This window comes from Lissotriton helveticus, chromosome 2_2, assembly GCF_964261635.1.
Source record: "Lissotriton helveticus chromosome 2_2, aLisHel1.1, whole genome shotgun sequence".
NCBI classification, from domain to species: Eukaryota; Metazoa; Chordata; class Amphibia; order Caudata; family Salamandridae; genus Lissotriton; species Lissotriton helveticus.
In genome coordinates this window covers 188,831,635-188,851,701 of record NC_136060.1, presented here as the reverse complement: position 1 = coordinate 188,851,701, position 20,067 = coordinate 188,831,635, and the positions used below count along the sequence as shown (strand labels likewise).

At 44.3% G+C, this 20,067-nt stretch overlaps 1 protein-coding gene across 2 annotated transcripts in view; it reads left to right on the top strand.

Annotated features, from left to right (window-relative positions):
• WDR19 (WD repeat domain 19) overlaps nucleotides 1-20,067 on the top strand; it is a 740,406-nt gene that overhangs the window by 259,803 nt on the left and 460,536 nt on the right. For both annotated transcript variants that reach the window (XM_078678329.1, XM_078678328.1), the window contains 5 exons: nucleotides 8,568-8,677; nucleotides 9,504-9,561; nucleotides 15,131-15,277; nucleotides 15,384-15,466; nucleotides 16,690-16,773. In XM_078678329.1, coding sequence (XP_078534455.1) covers nucleotides 8,568-8,677; nucleotides 9,504-9,561; nucleotides 15,131-15,277; nucleotides 15,384-15,466; nucleotides 16,690-16,773 — 482 coding nt within the window. The remainder of the gene's footprint in view (nucleotides 1-8,567; nucleotides 8,678-9,503; nucleotides 9,562-15,130; nucleotides 15,278-15,383; nucleotides 15,467-16,689; nucleotides 16,774-20,067) is intronic.

Genomic DNA, 20,067 nt, shown 5'->3' with positions numbered 1-20,067 from the left:
GGTCAGATAGACATATAGGTGGTCTAGTTGGCTTGTGGTATTCTTCCAATATAGTGAGCGATAATAGAGTTCAAATTTGTTTGCTAATTCATCTGGTTGTGTATTGAGATTCTTATCCCTTTCTAATATCTGGTGAATGTATCTAGACTCCTCCTCCATTCCTAGCCAACCATGGCATATAGACCAGGTTCTTTCTAACTTGTTTAAGGTGCACTTTGCAGTTTGTGTAATTGCTATTCTGTATTCCCCCACGGCCCTAAGGACCTCCTCCACCAATTGTACTATGTGTACTTTCTTTTGGTGTGATACTATGCTAATAATCTTACCCTGATTTACCGCTTTGTAATACGGTGACATGTATTCTTCCAAGGAGTCCATTACCTTCTTGTTTTTAAGTCACCGGGGGCTCATCCACCATCTTTAGGGGCTAGTCATGGGTTTACCATATAACTTAAGTTCAATAGGTGCATGGTCAGAAAGCCCTTGGCAGAAAGGACCACACTTTTAATTTGATTTAAGTCTGTGGTAGGTGTCAAAAATAATCTGATAGAGACTTTTAGCTGCAGATTCCTTACCTTTTGAATTTCCCAGGCGTTCGGCTGGATCTGGAAATTTTTGCTGAGCAATACCCCAGCGCGCACCGTTGGGTGGCTCCATTCGGCTCCGCGTGACATCATCGGCGTCGGTAGCATCGGTTATGATGTCGAGGTACCTATAAAGGCACCACCCAGATGCGCAGACGTCAGTTATTTTCTTTCCGCGACAGTTATTCACCGATCTGGGAAGAGCTACTCCTCTGCCGCTTCTGACAGTTTTTTAAAACTTTTGTCCATCTTTGTGTGCGAGGGATGTCTTAGAGGGAGACCAGTTTCAAGCGGTGCAGTCCCACTGCATGATGTCGGTTACCAACCCCCACCTCGTCTGTCTTTGGTGTCTCCAGCGCGATCACGACTCAACGTCGTGATCCGACTGCCGTGCCAAGGCTCCAAAGGCCTTGAGGGAGCAGGCAATGATGATCCTTGCGGCTCGGCATTTGACACCATCAAGCGAGACTCCGTGGAGGTCCCGGTCCCTATCGAAGAAGAGGAGGTCGCTTGACCGCTCCCAGAGCCCTAAGTCCTCTTCGTCCCATTTGAGGTCCTCGGGACACTCCGGGAAGAGACATAAGAAGAAGAAGTCCAAGTGGGCTTCATCTTCACCTCGGCTGTCGTCCGTCGACGAGAGAGGTAAGGAGCACCGACGCTTTAGGCACGGTTTCGACGAGCCAAAGCCTGAGTCGACTTCACGCCTCCCTCCCTTTTCACGAGCCGGAGTGACCCCCCGCTCAGATAAAATAATTTTACAAGGCCATGCGTCGTGTATTTGAGCGGGCCAACCCCACTGGTGAGCCCTGCGGGGTCAGAAGAGGTCCCATCAGGTTCAACGCCATCTGCTCCGGCCACGGCGTTGGAAAGGTCCGATCCCGGATGCGGGTCAACGCTGGTCGTACCAACGCGACCTCCTCTGTCGTCGGACCCGAACTCTGTGCCTGTAGCGTCACCAGTGCCCATCGGTGGTGCCAGCCCCATCCTCATCCCTGATGACACAGAGTCGGAACGACGTTGCTCGACGCCGATTCAGACGTCAATTGAACCCAGGGGTTCTATGTTGTTGCCTAAGCACTTTAAGGATGTGCTAGGCTCAGGAGAGGAATAGGAGGGGTCCATGGGCTCTCTGGAACACCACGATGACTCTGTGGAGTTGGACTGGTATGCGGAACTTGTGGAAGCCAGTGGATTGGACACTTCTCCAGATACTGGAATGCTCTTTCCACCAACAGTAACTATGGAGGAGGGGGCATCATATGACATGGTGTTCAAAAGGGCAGCTGAGGTCCAAGGGCTAGAAGTAACCTTAGTGCAGGTAAGGACTAGACTCCTGACCGAAGTGCTTCAACCTGGGCCTTCCACTTCTGAACCCCTTTTGCCCTTTAATGAGGCTCTTACAAATGTCCTTCTTGGCACGTTGTCCAAGCCTAGCACAGAGGCTCTTGTGAATAGGATTTTTGCACGCCGCCATCGCCCAGCACCTGGTAATTCGAAGTTCCTCAGCCAACACCCCACCCCAGAGAGTTTATTGGTGCAGGCCTCTACTTCCCAGAGTGCGTTCCCTTCCTGCCCCCTGGACAGGGAATCCAAAAGATTGGATGCATTTGGGAAGAAATTGTTTTCTTCCTCCAGCCTGGCATTGCGTTCGGTGAATACTACATGCTTATTGGGCCTTTTCTCCCAGTCCCTTTAGGGGGACAGTTGTGCAAGTGCTGCCTCAAGTCACGGAGGAGGCCCAGACTGTGCTGTCCCAAGCAGTCAAGGATGGGAGAGATGCAGCAAAATTCACCATTCGGTGTGGCCTAGAATAGACAAATTCGCTGGGCCGATCGATTTCAATGACAGTGACCTTAAGGCGCCACACCTGGCTTAGGACAACTGGCTTCTCGGGCAATGTACAGGCCAATCTCATGGATATGTCCTTTGAGGGAACTCGTCTTTTTGGGAAAAAGTCAGATTCGGACCTGGTCAGGTTCAAGGACTCTAGAGCTATGGCCAGATCATAGCGCCTCCCTCTGCTCCTCGTGGCCAATCTTCCTTTCACTCCTTTCGTTGCAACGGAAGGGTTTCCAGCAGCGTCAGCCCTATCCCAGCCACCGTCCTGCAAAGACTACCCAAGACGTGCGAGTACGTGGACGCCGTGCATTCCAATCCAGGAATGGAGGCCAGAAGTCATCGACCATCCTGCCCCCGGCAGCCACAGCCTTCAAGCACTTCTAGTCTGAGTCTGCAAGACCACACTAGCCCAGTTGGCGGGAGAATACATCACCATCTCTCCCACTGTTGATCCATAACATCGGACAAGTGGGTCTTGCAGATACCCTAGTTGGCGGGAGAATACATCACCATCTCTCCCACTGGAGATCCATAACATCAGACAAGTGGGTCTTGCAGATCATTCAAGGAGGGATATTCTCTGCCTTTCCTTTCTTTTCCTCCTCCCATTCTGCCAAATCCGGAACGGCTGACAGAGGATCATCTGAAATTGCTCCAAGAGAAAGTTACAGCTCTCGTGGCCAAGGAGCTATAGAAAGGGTCCTGGTTTCAGAAGTAGACAGTGGTAGTTATTCCCACTACTTTCTGATTCTGGAGAAGAGCATAGGGTTTAGATCTTCGGACCGTCAATCTTTTCCTCAAGAGGGAGAAGTTCAAGATGCTCACTCTAGCTCAGGTTTCGTCTACCCTAGACCAAGAAGACTGGATGGTAGCGTTGGACCTGCAGGATGCGTATTTTCACATGCCCACCCTGCCAGGCATCACGTGTTACCGGCGGTTCAACGTAGGCTGCTAACACTTTCAGTTTACCGTGCTCCCCTTACCAGTGCCCCTTGGGTGTTCACTAACGTGATGGCGGTGGTCGCAGCTCATCTGCGCAGGTTAGGGGTGTCAGTCTTTCCCTACCTCAACGACTGGCTATTGAAGGTGTCCTCGCCCCGGGCAGTCGTCTCCCACCTTCAGACTATGGCGGACCTCCTGCATTTGTTTCTATAAACGTGCCAAAGTCACATCTGACTCCTTCTCATATGCTCCCGTTCATCGGAGCAGTTCTGGACACAGTGTAGTATCGGGCTTCTCCTCCCAAGCAGCGAGTCCAGGTTATAATTCCGATGTTTCAGCCTCTATCCTGGATTTCGTTGATACTGACTCTGAGGCTGTTGGGCCTCATGGCCTCTTGCATCCTGTTGGTAAAGCATGCCAGGTGGCGTATGCAGGCTCTGCAGTGGGACCTGAAGTTCCATTGTGCACAGCATCAAGGAAATCTCACCAACATATTCCAGATCTCTGATGGAACTGCGAGAGAGCTGCAGTGGTGGTGGACGTACCACGATTGAGTCAGCGGCAGACCCCTCTCCCTTTCTCAACCAAAATTCACAGTGAAGACAGATGTGTCACTTCTGGGATGGGGCTGCCATCTGGGAGAGGTGAAGATCAGGGTAAACAGGCCTCTGGTGGAGTCAAGGCTACACATAAATCTGTTGGAGATCCCAGCGATTGGATTGGCATTGAAAGCATTTCTTCTCTCTGTTAAGGGAAAGCTAGTGCATGTGTTCATGGACAACACCACCACCATGTGCAACTGCAACAAGAAGGGCGGGGTGGGGGTCATAGACTCTTTGTCGTTAGGTCATGGGGCTCTGGACATGGCTGGAACAGCAAGGCATAACCCTGATGGATCAACACCTGGTAGGTTCTTTGAACGCCAGGGCGGACCAACTCAGCCTTCGATGCCTAGCTGATCACAAATGGTATCTCCAGTCAAAGGTGGCGCAAGGTCTCTTTCAACATTGGAAAGAATCTTGGTTAAATTTTTTTTTATTTTTTATAATTACATTTTATTGAAATAAAGAGAGCAGAGTCAATCATTATATAGCATTGCGATACATAGCAGAATCAATACAATGGGCATTATACAATAAAAACGTAGCTTATCAGTGATTATTTCGTTGTAGGGGTCCAGCCCTGTCCATGGCCATGTCAGCTGTGGGGGAACTACAAAGCTCACCTCTATAGGTATTCCAATGTCCCCACTTCTTGTCCCATTTTTTGGGACAGCCCCATAGTTTATACACGGTCTTCTCAGCGAGCATACATCTATCCATTTCAGCTAACCATCCAACTAACAGTTGCCGTTGAGAGGCGCCCCAATGCATCGCTATTGCGCGTTTTATAAGCAAGTATCCCTGGGCCACCCATTGAAGCTCAACGTCAGTCAAATCTGTGGCGTCCCAATGTTAAGGATCCCCCCTTTAGGTGACAGAGGGATGGGTTTCCCCAGTGCATCTTTCATTTTCCGGGTCGCTTTTTCCCATAGCTGCTGGATCCCAAGACAGTCCCACAGGATGTGATAAAAGGTGCCGGTTAGTCCACATCCTCGAAGACATAGGTCATCAGGACGTCTACCTATCCTAGCCAAGAGGGGAGCAGACATATAGGCTCTATGTAAGTCTTTCAGCTGGATCAACCGGAAGCGATGATTGATCGCTGTTTCCCTGGGGGACATCAACGCTGTCTGCCATTCCGGTTAAATTTGTTTGCCTCCAAAGAGAACGGCCAGTGTCAGCAATACTGAGTGCTGGAGTTTCCAAGGCGGCTATCGCTCGGCAACGCCTTTCATCGTGAGTGGAGCTCAGGCCTGCTGTAAACCTTTCCACCCATGCCACTCCTGCACAGGGGTCTGAAGAAGATCAAGAGTGACCAGACCCAAGACATTCTTGTGGCTCCGGATTGGGTGAGGAGAGTCTGGTAGCCAGAGCTTCTGAAGATGAGCATCGATCCACAGATCAGGCTGCCCCTTTGGGAGGATCTTCTGTCGCAGCAGCAGGGGAGGGTTCTCCACCGAACCTGTCAACTCTGCGCCTCCATGCATGGAGATTGAGTGGAGGCAGTTGTAATAAACTTGTATTTTTATATATAGAGCGGAGGCAGTTGATGGGTTTTTACCTTCCTCCTGAGGTTTGTAATGTTATTCTGGCAGCCATGCGGCCCTCCACTAAGACGGTATATGCCTACTGTTGGCAGAAATTTCTATTATACTGTAAGGAAGGTCTATTGACCCTCTTTCTGCTTCTCTTTCTACTGTACTGTTTTTCATTCTAACCCTTGGCCAACATGGCTCTGCTTTGGGAACTCTCAAGGATTATCTCTCTGCTTTGTCTGCTTTTTTGCTGCTGCTTGACCCACTCTCTCTCTTCAAGTCTACTATTTTACCAATATTTTAAAAAGGGCTGTCCCACTTGTTTCCACCCAAGCCCTTTGTTATGCCACAGTGGGACTTTAAGTTGGTCCTCATCTATCTAATGTGTGCTCCCTTTGAGCCTCTACACAATTGTCCCCTCCGGCTGTAGACCATCAAAACAGCCTTCTTAGTGGCGATTACATCGGCCCGAACGGTGTAAGTTGCAGGCGTTATCCTGCTTGCCTCCCTATCTAATGTCCTTTCCGACCAAAGTGGTGCTTTACACCCGGGCTTCCTTTTTTCCAAAAGTTGTGACCCCATTCCATCTGGGTCAATCCATCACGTTGTCCACCTTCTTTGCTCCGCCGCATCTCTGTAAAAAATAGGAGCGTCTCCACTGACTGGGCCCAAAAAGAACTCAGTCTTTCTACCTTGACCTTTCAAGAGTTCCAGGTGGACGACCAACTCTATCAGATGAGCAAGTTACTTACCTTCAGTAACGCATTATCTGGTAGAGACTCTATCTAGCTGCAGATTCCTTACAGCCCCACCCATGCCTCCCCGCTGTGTGAACATAGAAAAGAATGACTGGATGGTTAGCTGGAGAGAAGGATAGATGGATAGTTGGAGAGAAGGATGGGGTATGGGACAATGAATGGATGGATGGAGAGAATGAGCGATGTAGAGATATAGATCCATGAGTAGATGAGTTGATGGAAAAGGAGAAAAAGATGGATGCCTTGACAGAAGCATGGAAAGATGGGGTAGAACGGATGGCGTGATGGATGAGTGCATGGATGGACGGATGGACAAATGGATGGGTGGACTGCGAATGGGATGTATGTATGGATGGGGAGAAAGAAGGTAGAATGAGGTGGAGAAAAGGCAGAGTGAATGAAGAGAAGGAAGGATTAATGGATGGATAGAGAGAGGAAGAAAGGAGGGAAAAAATGGATCGAAGGATGGAGATAAAAGCAAGGAAATGAGTCAAAAGGATGACGGAGGAAGGCAGGGTGAATGAATGGATGGAAGGCAGAAAAATGATGGCGAGAAGGGTGGATAGATAGATGGGTGGTTAGATGGATAGAAAGAGAGATAAATAAGCATGAATGGGTGGCCACAGTAGTAGGACTTGACAAATGGGAATATTTCATGTGTGTCCATACAGAGCTACTTAGAAAGCCTCTATCTTTTTGCTAAAATTCTGTGACAGGTGGGGTGTAAAATGAACTGTCACTCCACATTGAGGCTTATTCACAAAGTGCACTTGATAGTATATTTAGTAGTGTTAAAATAGTACTACTCACATACTACAAAATGCTATTCACAAGCCTAAATGTGGAGACCTCAGTATCTCCTATATTTTATACGCAGAGATCTCTACACACATAGACATACTTTTTTGTAGTGAATGTGAGGGGGAGTAGCAGGAAAATTGAGAATATTTGGTAAAAAAAATGTACGTGATTTAGGAAGATAGGGAGGAGCCAAATTAGTAAATCTGCACATGTAAATTTACTTTTGTTAATAGGGCTGTAGGCAACTGGGGTTTTATTGCAGTACCCCCCCCCCACACACTTTTTGCCTGGTATCTGGTGCAACTTCGACTGAAAGTGTGCTGTGTTCCTGCTAACCAGGTCCCCAGCACCAGTGTTCTTTCCCTAACCTGTACAGTTTTCCATAATTGGTCAAACTTACGGCCCTTGTAAGTCCCTATTAAGCGGTACCTCTGGTATCTAGGGTATGGGACCTAAAGAGGGTCCCTAATGGCTGCAGCACGAAATGTGCCAACTATCTGTGACATTTACTTACCTGCTTTTTCTTCCCATAGAACTGTGTGGTGCGTAATTGTACACAATTTTGAACTATTTAGTAACTTTGAGAATTTCATAGGAAATACAGTACTTACCTGTGAACATAGTTTTTGGTTTGAAAATATATATAAAAAGACTTGTTATTTATATAAATTGGTCTCAGATTTATTCTCGATTGCGCGTCTCATGTATTGCCTCTGTGAGTACAACAAATGCTTAGAACAACCCACTGTTAAACCTAACTGCCCCCCCACTACCACAAATAGAGCGTTACTATTATCTACTTTTGCCTCTGCAAACAAGTTGGGGACTCACTGGACTCTCTGCACAGTGTACATCTTTTGAGGTGCCCTATATAGAGAGTCAGCTTCCTACATGGGCCCACTGTTTTCTAAATTCCCTTTGGGTGAAGCAAATCCCGAATGAGCGCCAGGCTGCACGCCTCATTTGCTCAGTGGCATTTGGATACAAGTGGAGGGTATTTTATTTATCTGGTTATTTAACTGCAATGCATGTTGCTATTAAATCAAATGTTGACAGCTTTTGACACACTCTATGGTCTGACCACTCAGTGGCAGAGTAGCCTCAAGGTAGATAATGTGTAAGCGTTTACAAACTTAGAGTAAAAAAGTCACCCTAAAGGGAATGTTAATTTGCTGTAGGGCTTTTAGGATTACGCATCCAGTAAATAGGCATATTTTGTTCATGCTGGTGCTGCAGCATGAACATGTGCCTCATTAGATTAACACTGAAAATCATTGTAGAATTATGGTGGTGTAAAATACTATTTTGTCATGTATACAAATGAAACGAGTGTCTTGACATCTTGTTGAATGTCTCTTTCAGTCACTTTAAAAATGTCTACCTCAGCCCATCTGATAAAAGCTCTTTTAGCGAGCACATAGAACTTCTTGTACAGCATTATGCGATTTTCTTTTTGCAGAGTTGGTTTTCCATACTCAATAAACAACTCCGTTATCTTTTTTTCAGATGAGGCGAGATCTGCAGCACTGGGATAGTGCCCTCCAACTGGCAAAACGGCTGGCTCCCAACCAGATTTCTTTCATATCAAAGGAGTATGCCATGCAACTTGAATTCACGTAGGTTCTTGGCGGTTAACGTGTGTTGGATTTTCATAAAAAACTGATATTCTTGGCACATCTTAATTATTTAGACCATGGCGTAAAGCATTACACAGAGATATCAGGTTGTTTGTTTGAGAATTAATGCTTTCCTTACAGTTCTGCAGATATAGATTCGGAAGAGTGATTATGCCCATACACACATGTAGCCCCCTGCTTGAAATTATTTTATGTGACTCCTGATTTTGCATCGTAATCTCAATTATGATAACTGTGTCTATATACGCGTGTTTGTATGTATGTATATGTTTGTATATATAAGCATCTGTCTAATAATTTTTAGGTTTAACTGGCGATATTAAGTACAGTTAAGTAAAAGACAAACCTAAATCCAGCAAACATAGTCTAGAATAGACTTTATTATATAATTGATCTGCATTTTGAAAATGTCCAGTTTTTGTTTAATAAATGTATGTATATATACCGTTCTGGGATCCTACAGCCATGAGACTATTCAAATGTAGATGTTAAATAACATTCCCCTGAAGGAGGGCTAAAGTAAACATTGAATTCAGTTTTTCTTACCGCCTATATTGGGGATAGAAAAAGTTCCAGTTGCAACAGGAGAAAAAATAAATCATCCTGTTATTGTGTTGTAAGGTATTGGTAGTTTTTATTTTTGGGATCTCTTGTTTCTCGTGTATGCTGTAACCTGTTTATTACTGCATATGTTATGTCCTTTATTTTATAACTGTTCTGCTGATGTTTCTTCTGCTAGTGTGGAGTCATAATTGAATAATACATAAAAATGTTGATTTTTTTTTTTGTTGTTCTGGCTTGACAGCGGTGATTACGTTAACGCTCTGGCTCATTATGAAAAGGGAATCACAGGAGACAATAAGGTAATTGTATTGATGATGATAAAGGACTGTCTGTGTTCAAGAACAGATGTAACAACTAAAAATTATAGACAAAAAAATATTTTGGTAACTTTTAAACTATTGATTCTGGTCCCTAAATACACTTGGCAATGCCAGGTTCTGTGAAGCATGTCAATACCAATGGTTCACTAAACATTACTCTGATGGATCCATCTAACAGCAGATTACTCACCTTATCCACTTGCATCAGTATCTGTAGAATTTTCTCATCAATGCTCTCACGTGCCAATAGGTGACATCATACCACCCCAGGAGTGACAGGGCAGAGCTGCATGTAATCGTCAGCCCTGCACACTGATATTGGTTATTTTCTTTCCACACCCATTGATCCTTATCTGGAGCTCCACTCCCAACTTGTTGGTTTTCGAACAACTCCAGAAAGTACACATATTTGCCTAATACGATGTCTCCCCTGAAAACTTTAGGATTCAAGCCATGACTGCAGGAAGCCTATGTTGGTCATGGCTCCTAGGATGTGTGCCTTTGGTGCTTTGATACCATTCACGATTCACAGGTGTGTGATAAATGTGCCCTTATGCACCCAAAAGTTATCCATGGGCTGAAGGTAAAACTCTGCGTCACCAAAAATAAGAGGAATTTGCGGTCGAAAAATAAATCACACTCCTGTGCCAAGATGCGAAGCCATCAGCATTGCCTTTCAATGATTCAGTCCCATCCTGTTCACATTCAAGTTTTCCTGTAAGTCAAAGATATGCCATAAGTGCAAGAAAGCTAAACGGTAGTTGACCCATCACACCACTCGAAATCAGGCTATCACCATCTAACGATCATACGCGCCGGGAGACCCCATGTGGGTAGCCGCGCGCCCTATAAATTCAACTACAAATACAAATACCCCACAAGCATTTTCTGACTCTTATCTCGACCCACATTTAGTCCTTGCACACATCATATGGTCGTGATAAATGATACATAAAACATTTTGATTATTTTTTTTCCGTGCCTGCCTTCCTTCTGCCCCAACTAATGCTGTGGTTCCCATTTTTGGGCCCATTCCGATGCCATTCCATACCTCCTCTCTGGAATACTCGCCACTAGGCTTCTAACTGAAGAAAGCGACTCTTTCTCAGCAGTTGTGAGAAGGGCAGCAGAAGTGTCTTATTTAAAGTTGCTACTTAAGAAACCAAAGCAAACATTAAAATCCTGCATCAAGGCCCAACTACTTTGAGCCACTTTTGCCATCCAACAAGGTTCTTACAGACACTCTTATGGCAACCTAGTTCATGTCATGATTAGGGCCTCCGGTCAGTTGACCTTTTGCTAGGCAACATATGCTGCACCCCCTGATGATCCACTATTATTACAAGGCACTGGTGGTAAAGGCATCAATGAGTAAAGTAAATCCTAAATCCTTTCCGACCAATCCTCGAGATGGAGAGTAGAAACGCATTGGCTAGTTTGGCCGGGAGGTCCTTGAACGCAGTGTGGCTTGTGGCTAGATGCACACAAATGGAAAATGGGCCGCAAAATCTTGCTGGCCATCCTGGTAGACCCGAGGACCTTGCTGGGTCATATGATACATGATGGCTAGGATGCGTTGAAGTAAGTCCTGCCTGTTGGTTTTGACACCCCTGCTGTATTGGAAGAGCTATTTACAAAAGCGCTTAGAAGGTACACCTGGATGTTTTCATCCACGTTTTCAGGGGATGTTCAGGAGTTCCATATCCACATTTCTTTTGATGACACTACATTGTTTGGGGACAAGTCTAACTCCGTGCTTGTACAATTTAGGGCAGTTGATCTACAGCACAAGCTCTGTGCCAAACAGTTTCACCAGCAGTACAAGTAGGATAGGGGTTATTCCATGGGGCTGGTGTACAGTCAACACCAGGCCTCTCAAACTGTGTAGCAGACGCAGGCCCAGTCCTTTCAGGGCAGAAGTAATGTCATGTTTATGGACGAGCCTGTTAGAAGCAGAAGGGACAGCTCTTCTCTAATTCTTTGTCCTGTACTGCGGCAGCTGCCATGCTGCTTTAACTTGCCCTTGCCGGTTCATACTCAGCCAGTAGGCAGACAATATGGAGGTCTGTTATGTTAGACAGATGGGTCTTGCAAAGCATCTAAAGGGGCTACACCTTGCCTTTCATTTCCTCTCTACCTCATCATACCTCCACAGCAGAGCAACTTTTGAAAGATTACGCCACCATCTTGATGAAAGAAGTGAACCTTTTACTGTCATGGGTGCCATTGAGTGGGTGCTAGAATCTGAAAGAGGAGGGGGTGACATTTGCCCTACTTCCGCCTACCAGAAATGGATGGAGGCCTCCGGCCTTTGCTGGACCTCTGACCCTAGAATTACTTTCTGCAGAAAGACAAATTAAAAATGTTCCACTGTCTCAAAGTCTTTTTGCTCTGGAACCAGGAGACTAGATCATCCTGGTGCACACTTCCAATTTGTGGTGCTCCCCTTTGGCCTCCCCTCAGCCTCTCGGATGTTCACAAAAGTGATGATGATGGTTGCTGTCCATGTTTGGCAGTCACGAGTAAATATGTTCCTGTATCTTGAGAACTGACTGCTTAAGGCAGGCTCATGGAGTCAGTCATGGACCACCTCCGGAAAATGGCCAAACTCCTGATATCTTTGGGGGACTCTATCAATGTGCTAAAGTCCCTTGTGAGACCCAAGCAGAGGAGTCCCTTCACAGGGGATGTCCTAGACACTAGTAATCAGTGCCCGTCCAACATTGCAGCGAGTCTGCAACATTCAGGTCATGATTCTTGTGTATGGGGCTCAATCCTGAGTCTCAGAGAAGGCTGCTCTGAGGATTCTTGCGCTTCTTGCCTTGTGCATCCTTCTCATTCCAACTCCAAGGCGGTGTACGCGGGCCCAGCAGGGGTAAATCATCAGTATCTCCCACTGAGCTCAGGTATCACGGAAGACAGCTAATGATTTTCTGTGATGGCAGACAAGCGCCAGCCTGAACTGTGGCGGCCCCTCTCACTTTCCCAGACTTCACCAATGTAATATAAGTGTCAATGCTTTGGTGGAGGAGCTCATATGAAAGAAGTGGAGGTCAGAGGCCCCTACTCCTGGCCCGCTCCAATTCTTCCTTTTGATCCCTCTGGTCTTGATAGCTTTTCTGCCATCCATCAAGGGGCGGTTAGTGCAGGTTCTCTGGGGCAACATAACCACCATGTGGTGCCGCAATAAGCAGGGTTGAATGGGATTTTGAATCCTGTGCTAGGAGGCCCTACGTCTATGGAAGTAGCAGAAGCAACAGAGCATCATTTCAGAAGGCAATCCTCCAGGAGAAACTTACATAAGCATCCAAAGTGGTGCTTATATGGGGCTCTGTCAATTGTGGGGCCATACCACCACCTGCCAGCATGCAAGAGCATTGCTAAGAACATTCTCCAGATTCAGTCTGGCACCTGTGGATATTCTTAAGGTGCGGAATATGTGGTAAGTTAGAGTATCCTATAGGGAGAGTATTACTAAAGGTAAGTAACTATTTCATCTTGTGTACCTGCCATGCCATAAAATTTGTGTATACTTGTGCACCCATTTAGTTTTGTTTTAGCCGAGAAACCTTGTACTCATTGTGGTGCCAACCCTCCCACATAGATGTTCAGTTTTAAGTTTGCAAACCTTCCACAATATGATACTTTTAGAATTCTAAATCTATGTAAGTGTTTTGAAGTTGAAACCTGCTGTAAGCAAATTACAGAGATGCCTCCTATTCTTTTTCCTATACTTCAGCTCCGGTTTTTAGAATGCCTCTCTCTCACCATATAGGAACATTCAATTCCTAAAGTGTTCCTCATTTGTGAATAAATACAACAGTGTCCCCATTCATGTATGCAATGGGAGGGTGAGGGGGGAAACATTAAGCTATGTTTGCTGTTTTGTATTACATTCTTGGGAAAATCACTTCACTGATTGGCCTTAGACACTTGAAACGCATCTTCTCTTGCTAAAAAGGAATGTGTTAGACCTACCAACTAGGGGTCTGGTATTAGTTTATATTCTCCTTTGATAATAATTTACAACTTTGAGCTAATGGTGTAACCTGACAGGGATGAGAGGTTTGTTTAGTGAAAGAACACAAGCAGAAACTGAGAACTGGTGAGGCAGATGTGGAGAAAAAAGTAGTGGTGAAGTCACACGCATTGAACTTTTTTATCTTCGAAAGATAGCCTTTCATTGTGATTTTTTCCCCTTAAGTCTAATTTTGAAAATCGTTCCTGAAGGGTATAATATAGTGTCTTTGGTCATGTTTATTGGGTTTGTGCTCTGTTGTTTGGCTTTGAGCAGCATCCTTCAGTGATTAGTGGCATTGGCTGTATCTATATATATATAGTACTGTGCCTTTGCATGTAGTATTAGACCTGGGATCTTTTCTTTTCCTTCTAGCTTCTCAGGAATAGGATTATTTGATCTGTGGAAGTTTCTCAAATTTCCTTGCTCTTCTTTTGTTCAAATCTTGTAAGCACTTCGTTTTGAGTTTTTCAGATGTATTGCTGTGGTCTTCATTGAAGCTAGGGGGTTTAGCATTCCTTTTTGCCATAATATAGGTGCTTGTTAAATCTTCTACTTCTGACCTTCACGTATGTGTTTCCCAATGGGCCCAAAAATTTTTTGGACAGGTTTTTCACTGATCTTTAAAGAGGTTTAACATGGTAATATTTAATTTGGAAGAGTGGGAGCCCCTCCAGAACTGCAGTTCCCCTGTATGCTTTAGAGGCAGGGAAACCACATGGTTCTTGACAGGAGAGCCTCAGCTGGCTTTCACATCAGAAACCTATGACCTGGTGACCAATCTGTCGCAGGACCACCATTATATTCCCAGAAGACCCACCCTATTTATTGCAGAGTTTCCAGTGTACCTTGTTCGTGCCTTAGACCGCAGTCTCAGGCAGGAAAAATAATCAATGGCTCCCACAAACAGTAAGAGAACTTACTGTATGTCAAGAATAATGATTTCTTTGTTTCTCAAAAACAGCCCTCTGTTTTAGAAGTTTGTTTCGAAGACACACAAATAATGCAATGTTGACCTCTTTGTGATATAGAGGCAAACTCCATCACCTATCTTAAGTCATACATGAAATGTTACATATTTGATTTTCCTCTTTACCTTGATTTAGCTCCTCAGTGTTTAACTCCATGTAGCAACAACTCCCTCCACTTCTACTTGAAATAAAGGTATATTTCCTCCATGTCTGGCACTGCTGTCTAGTCTGTCTTCACTAAAGTAGTATTTTGTTAAATTAAATCTATTCAAGTGAGACATTCTCAGTGTCAATTTTTTATCTTCATGAGGGTTAATTATTCAAGTCTAAAGTGAAGATGATTGACGTCCCTATGTGTGTGTTATACTGTGTTATGCTGTGCAAATCACTTTCTTGAGCTCGCCTGCTATGAAAGTAAATAGAAATCTTCATCTGAATCTTTTGATGTGAATTTCAAAACTAAAAAAGATTATTACAATGTTATCTATAGTGTCCAAAAATAGATCTGTTTACTGCTTAAAGATAATTTGTTTTCTTTGGTTTCATTTCTAAAAACCAGTTTCTGGAACATGATGAAGCTTGTCTAGCTGGAGTAGCACGTATGTCAATACGAATGGGTGATATCCGTAGAGGTGTGAACCAGGCCATCAAACACCCCAGCCGACTGCTGAAAAAAGACTGTGGAGCCATTTTAGAGAGCATGAAGGTCTTTGCACTTTTTTGTATTTGAGAAATGTGATTGTTAAATAAAAACGAATACTTAATAAAAAAAGAACATTATTAAAAAAGAAGTACACATTTCCCTCCTGCAGCAATTTTCAGAAGCAGCCCAGTTATATGAGAAGGGACAATATTATGACAAAGCAGCCTCTGTATATATCCGCTGTAAAAATTGGTAAGTCTATATGTCTAACGCGAATTTAACTTTGTTTATATTTCTAATAAGTACACATTTATAAATAGGCACTTCATTGATTTGTATAGCTTGCTCGAATCATTTGTAGTAACTTGATGAGACTAACTTCCCTGCGTAGCACATCACTTATTATACATGTTCAAGAATCCAGTGCACATGAACAGCTAGGACATTTCTTGGCATCATTGCTTTTGGTTATTCTGTATGGTGGAGCAGAGCATTACTGGGTATGTCTAAACACAGCCTGGTTGCGATTCTATTAACAGTTGCTGAGATACCAAATATCATTCCATATTTTCAAGATTGAAGAATCTACTACACAATCAGCAGTCACTTGTTTTTTTTTCAAATGGAATTTTGTTGGCATTATCAACTATACTAGAGGAACATAAAATGTATATGTTGGGCACAAAACACAAAATAATAGGATTCCATAGTAAAGGCCCTTTAATTAAAAAATAAAATTACTATCCCTCACCCTATGTAATACAAATAGTCATCTTGACAAATTAAGTAGTTAAAAAATGTATTTCCAGAAAGAAAGCAAAATCTGATTGTATGTTTACACAGTCTCTAACCATAAACGTTATCCTCTTTATTGCTGCTTACCAGCACATGTCTTTAGTACAGAAATCAATGTTTTATATGTCAGTATTGAATTCAGTTATAAAGAAATAATTCTCTTGCTATGTTTCCATTGCACATGACAAACAAGTTCTCACAATGAAAGTCATTTTTGGAAGTGTCTATATTTTCAATGATAACCAAATGATCCTGCTTTTAAAATGGTTCAAATAAGAACTTAGTGATTGTTTAGGAAGCCCATCTCAAAAGGAAATTACCATCTCAAAGGCCCTTACCTATTGACCTTGTGCAGTTCTTGCCAGTATCATTCTGTACATAAATCTGCTATCCAGTAAACACATAGTAATGGTTTTTAATGAAATAAGAGCAGATTCATTATTCAAGTGAAATGCTGTAGATTCATTGTTGAGCTGGACAAATTCTTAACCTTCCTCATTGAGCCTTCATCTATCCCGCAATCTGCAATTCTGATCCAACAATATATTCCTAAAGATCAGTTGTCAAAAAGGCGTTTTTGCATCCTATGCTTTATTTAGTGACACTCTGTGCTTCACATTTAGTTGTTGCATTTATACCAGGTACTGCTGTATAACTTTGCAAACATTTATGTTTTTTAGGGCAAAGGTTGGTGAGCTACTCCCTCATGTTACATCTCCCAAGATTCATTTGCAGTATGCCAAATCAAAGGAAGCAGATGGCAGGTAAGTTTCATTGCTGCTCTCTAGCAGGCCCTAATGAAAGGGATAACCCTGATGACGATTCCCTTGTGCATTTATGCATCACTTGGATTCTACCAGCTGTAAATTGCTCCATTGACCCAGAAAGTAACTTTGCACATCCAAAAACGTCCTCACCTTGTGTGGGTGAACCATGCAGATCTTAATGTCATTGGTTCCTTTCAGGGTATCCTTTGAAGTGTACACCTGTTCCTTTACCAGAGAATCAAAAAAAGATACTGTGAGCAGTTGTTATCCTTTGATCCTCCTTCTCTGGTCACCTCCATACGAAACCAGATGCCAGCACACCAAGGCAATTCCCCATTTCGACCTTCATGCAGGCTTGCTTACTCATGAGCATCATCATTATTGGGGTTGTATTTAAAGTGTTCATATGCACATTTCCTGTATGAACATAAACAAAATACTCTGCGGTCACATTTCATTGTGCTTTTTTTTACCATCTCATGTGCCAACATAAATTCATTGTATTCGTTAATTTCAGTCATATTTTGTACGAATATTTAGTTTACAAACATTTTACCCTTCATATTTGTCATTTACTTGCTCCAAGTAAAACAAAGGTTTCGCATTTCATATTGAAGTTGTCAACAATTATGCAGTAGTGGGATTATACATGATACATGATACATGATATTTATATTCAGCATTCAAAGAGTTAATAATAATATAAATCATGTCCCAGTGGGCTTGCACATTCCCTGTGTAAACATAAACAAATTACTTTACTCAACTTGTCCACAATTATGTCCTAGTGGGCTTCATCAGGACTTGTGAGAAGGGTACTATTAGAAGGAAAATACTAAACCAATCAGTGGTCCGCTGTTAGGTTAAAACAGGATACACTGCACATCTCTGAAAATATCCCGTTAGCGAGAGGAACACGCCAGGGATGCCCCTTGTCGCCGATACTTTTTGCTTTGGCGTTGGAGCCCTTGGCAGCATGGATTAGAGGGGAGCCAATGGTGCGGGGCCTTCAGTGGACGGAAGGGTGGGAGGATCGCATCTCCCTCTACGCAGACGACATATTAGTGTATTTGACTAACCCCGGACACTCTATACAGATACTCCTTCAGATCTGTAAATGCTTTGGAAAGATGTCCGGATACACCATCAACTGGTCCAAATCTGTTATGTACATACTACATGGCCCCGCACCACACCTCCCCGCCGGTTGTCCGCTCTTAATTTCACATGACTCATTCAAATATTTGGGCATTCATGTCACGACCAGCCCTGATGAATTTTTCTCCAAAAACTTGACGCCCCCATTGGAGCGTCTGAAGAGGGATGTGACGCACTGGGAATCACTTCCATTAACATTGCTGGGGAAGGCGGCACTGTTCAAGATAATGGCGCTGCCCAGATTCCTGTATGCTCTTGAGAACACGCCCCATCCTGTACCTCTGAAATACTTTAAGCAAATTGCCGCACAGGTCTCCACGCTGTTATGGCGCAATAAACCGGTACGTATAGCGCAGGCGATCTGAACCGGGGATGGTACGACGGAGGAGTGGCACTCCCTAACAGCCAGTTGTATTATTGGGCGGCACATCTAAAAGTCATTAATCAGTGGATACATACCCCCCAGGCTGACCCGGCATATAGGGCCGATAGGTTTCAGCTGGGAATAGGTAATATACTAGCGGCCCTCTATAACAAAGGCCAGGTCTTAAAGCTGATAGGGCCCACGAAGCACACAGTCACAGACACGGTTGGGATGGAAGGGAGTCATTACCCGGCTTACTCCGCTCTGGGATACTAAACGACTGGGACAACTCAGAAACAGCAAGGGCTTTGAACAGTGGGACACCATAGGCATCTCCACAGTGGGCGACCTGTGGGACAAAGGGACTGGGATCCCGTTTGAACAACTTCAGCGACAGTATGAGCTTGCACCATCAGAAGCCTTCCGTTATACACAGATTAGACATGCACTGTTCGCAGCTCTGCCGCAGGGCACGGAGGTGTCTGAGGCCTCCCCACTGGAGGACAGACTGCTAACGGACTATATGCAAAAGCGAGCCACATCTTTCACTTATCGTAAGCTAATCAATAATTTACCGGACCCTACAACCTCCTTAAGAGAGAAATGGGTGGGTGACGTAGGAGACCTGGATGAAACGGAGTGGCAGGAGGCATTGGCTTCACCCAAAGAAGGTGCTGTACCCTCACCACTTAGACTGGTACAGCTCAAGATACTCCACCGCACATACCACACCAGATGCACTATGTACAAAATGGGCAAAGCACAGCATCCATACTGTCTTAGAGGATGTGGGGAGGAAGGGACCATCTTCCACACTATGTGGCACTGCCCCAAGATAACTGATTACTGGAAACAGATACTAAGAACAATGTCGCAGACGGAGGGGGTTACACTAGTTCCAGAACCGCGTAGGTGCCTGCTAAATGTATGGGAACCAAACGATCTGACACGTCCAGCACAAACATGGGCCACACTGGGGCTAATGATAACTAAACGTAATATAGCACAGAAATGGGGGGCGGCAGATTTACCGTCATTGGCGACATGGTGTGCGGACATTGACCTGGCCATGATGGCCGAAAGGACGGTATTTATCAATCGAGAAAGTCCCCAGAAATGGAGCAAGATATGGGGAGCGTGGAATAGGTACCGGGGGGACATATGTCAGCCACCGCCAGATTGTGATGAAGAAAGTTCTGAAGATGAGCAATAATGTATGTATTACGACAAGTTTTCATGGAATGCCTGAAGAATCGATTTTGATCAGACAGATATGTAAAGGCATCAAACATGAGTGGCTACTGTGGTTATGTATGCTGAATGTAAAATGTAATTTTGTATAACCTGACTTTTCTGCCGAAGTTCTTAATGAAACTAAAAAAACAGATTAAAAAAAAGAGGATCCACTGTCAAACAGCCCGGAATCGTCAGGTTTTGTGCCTCAGCTCGAGGGAACCTGGCGTGGGGCTCGAGCACAGAGAGTACCATCCCCATGTCAGGCTTCCTTGCCATACTCTCAGTGCCTCCGAATACCAATAAACCTCTTCTGAAGGTTGAAATGGCAGAAACATGTTGACCTACTCTAAGCGATTCACCTAAGATGGGGTAATCAACCTCTACAGTGTCTTTCTTTTAAATCATACCCAGGAGCGCATGAATAAAGTTGTACGCTTGTCTTGAAGTCGGTATTAATCACCATATCACTTTTTTCACGATATGCATACCTCACCACCATTTAGTGCACTACAGGGTTTCTTCTACACTCTGAA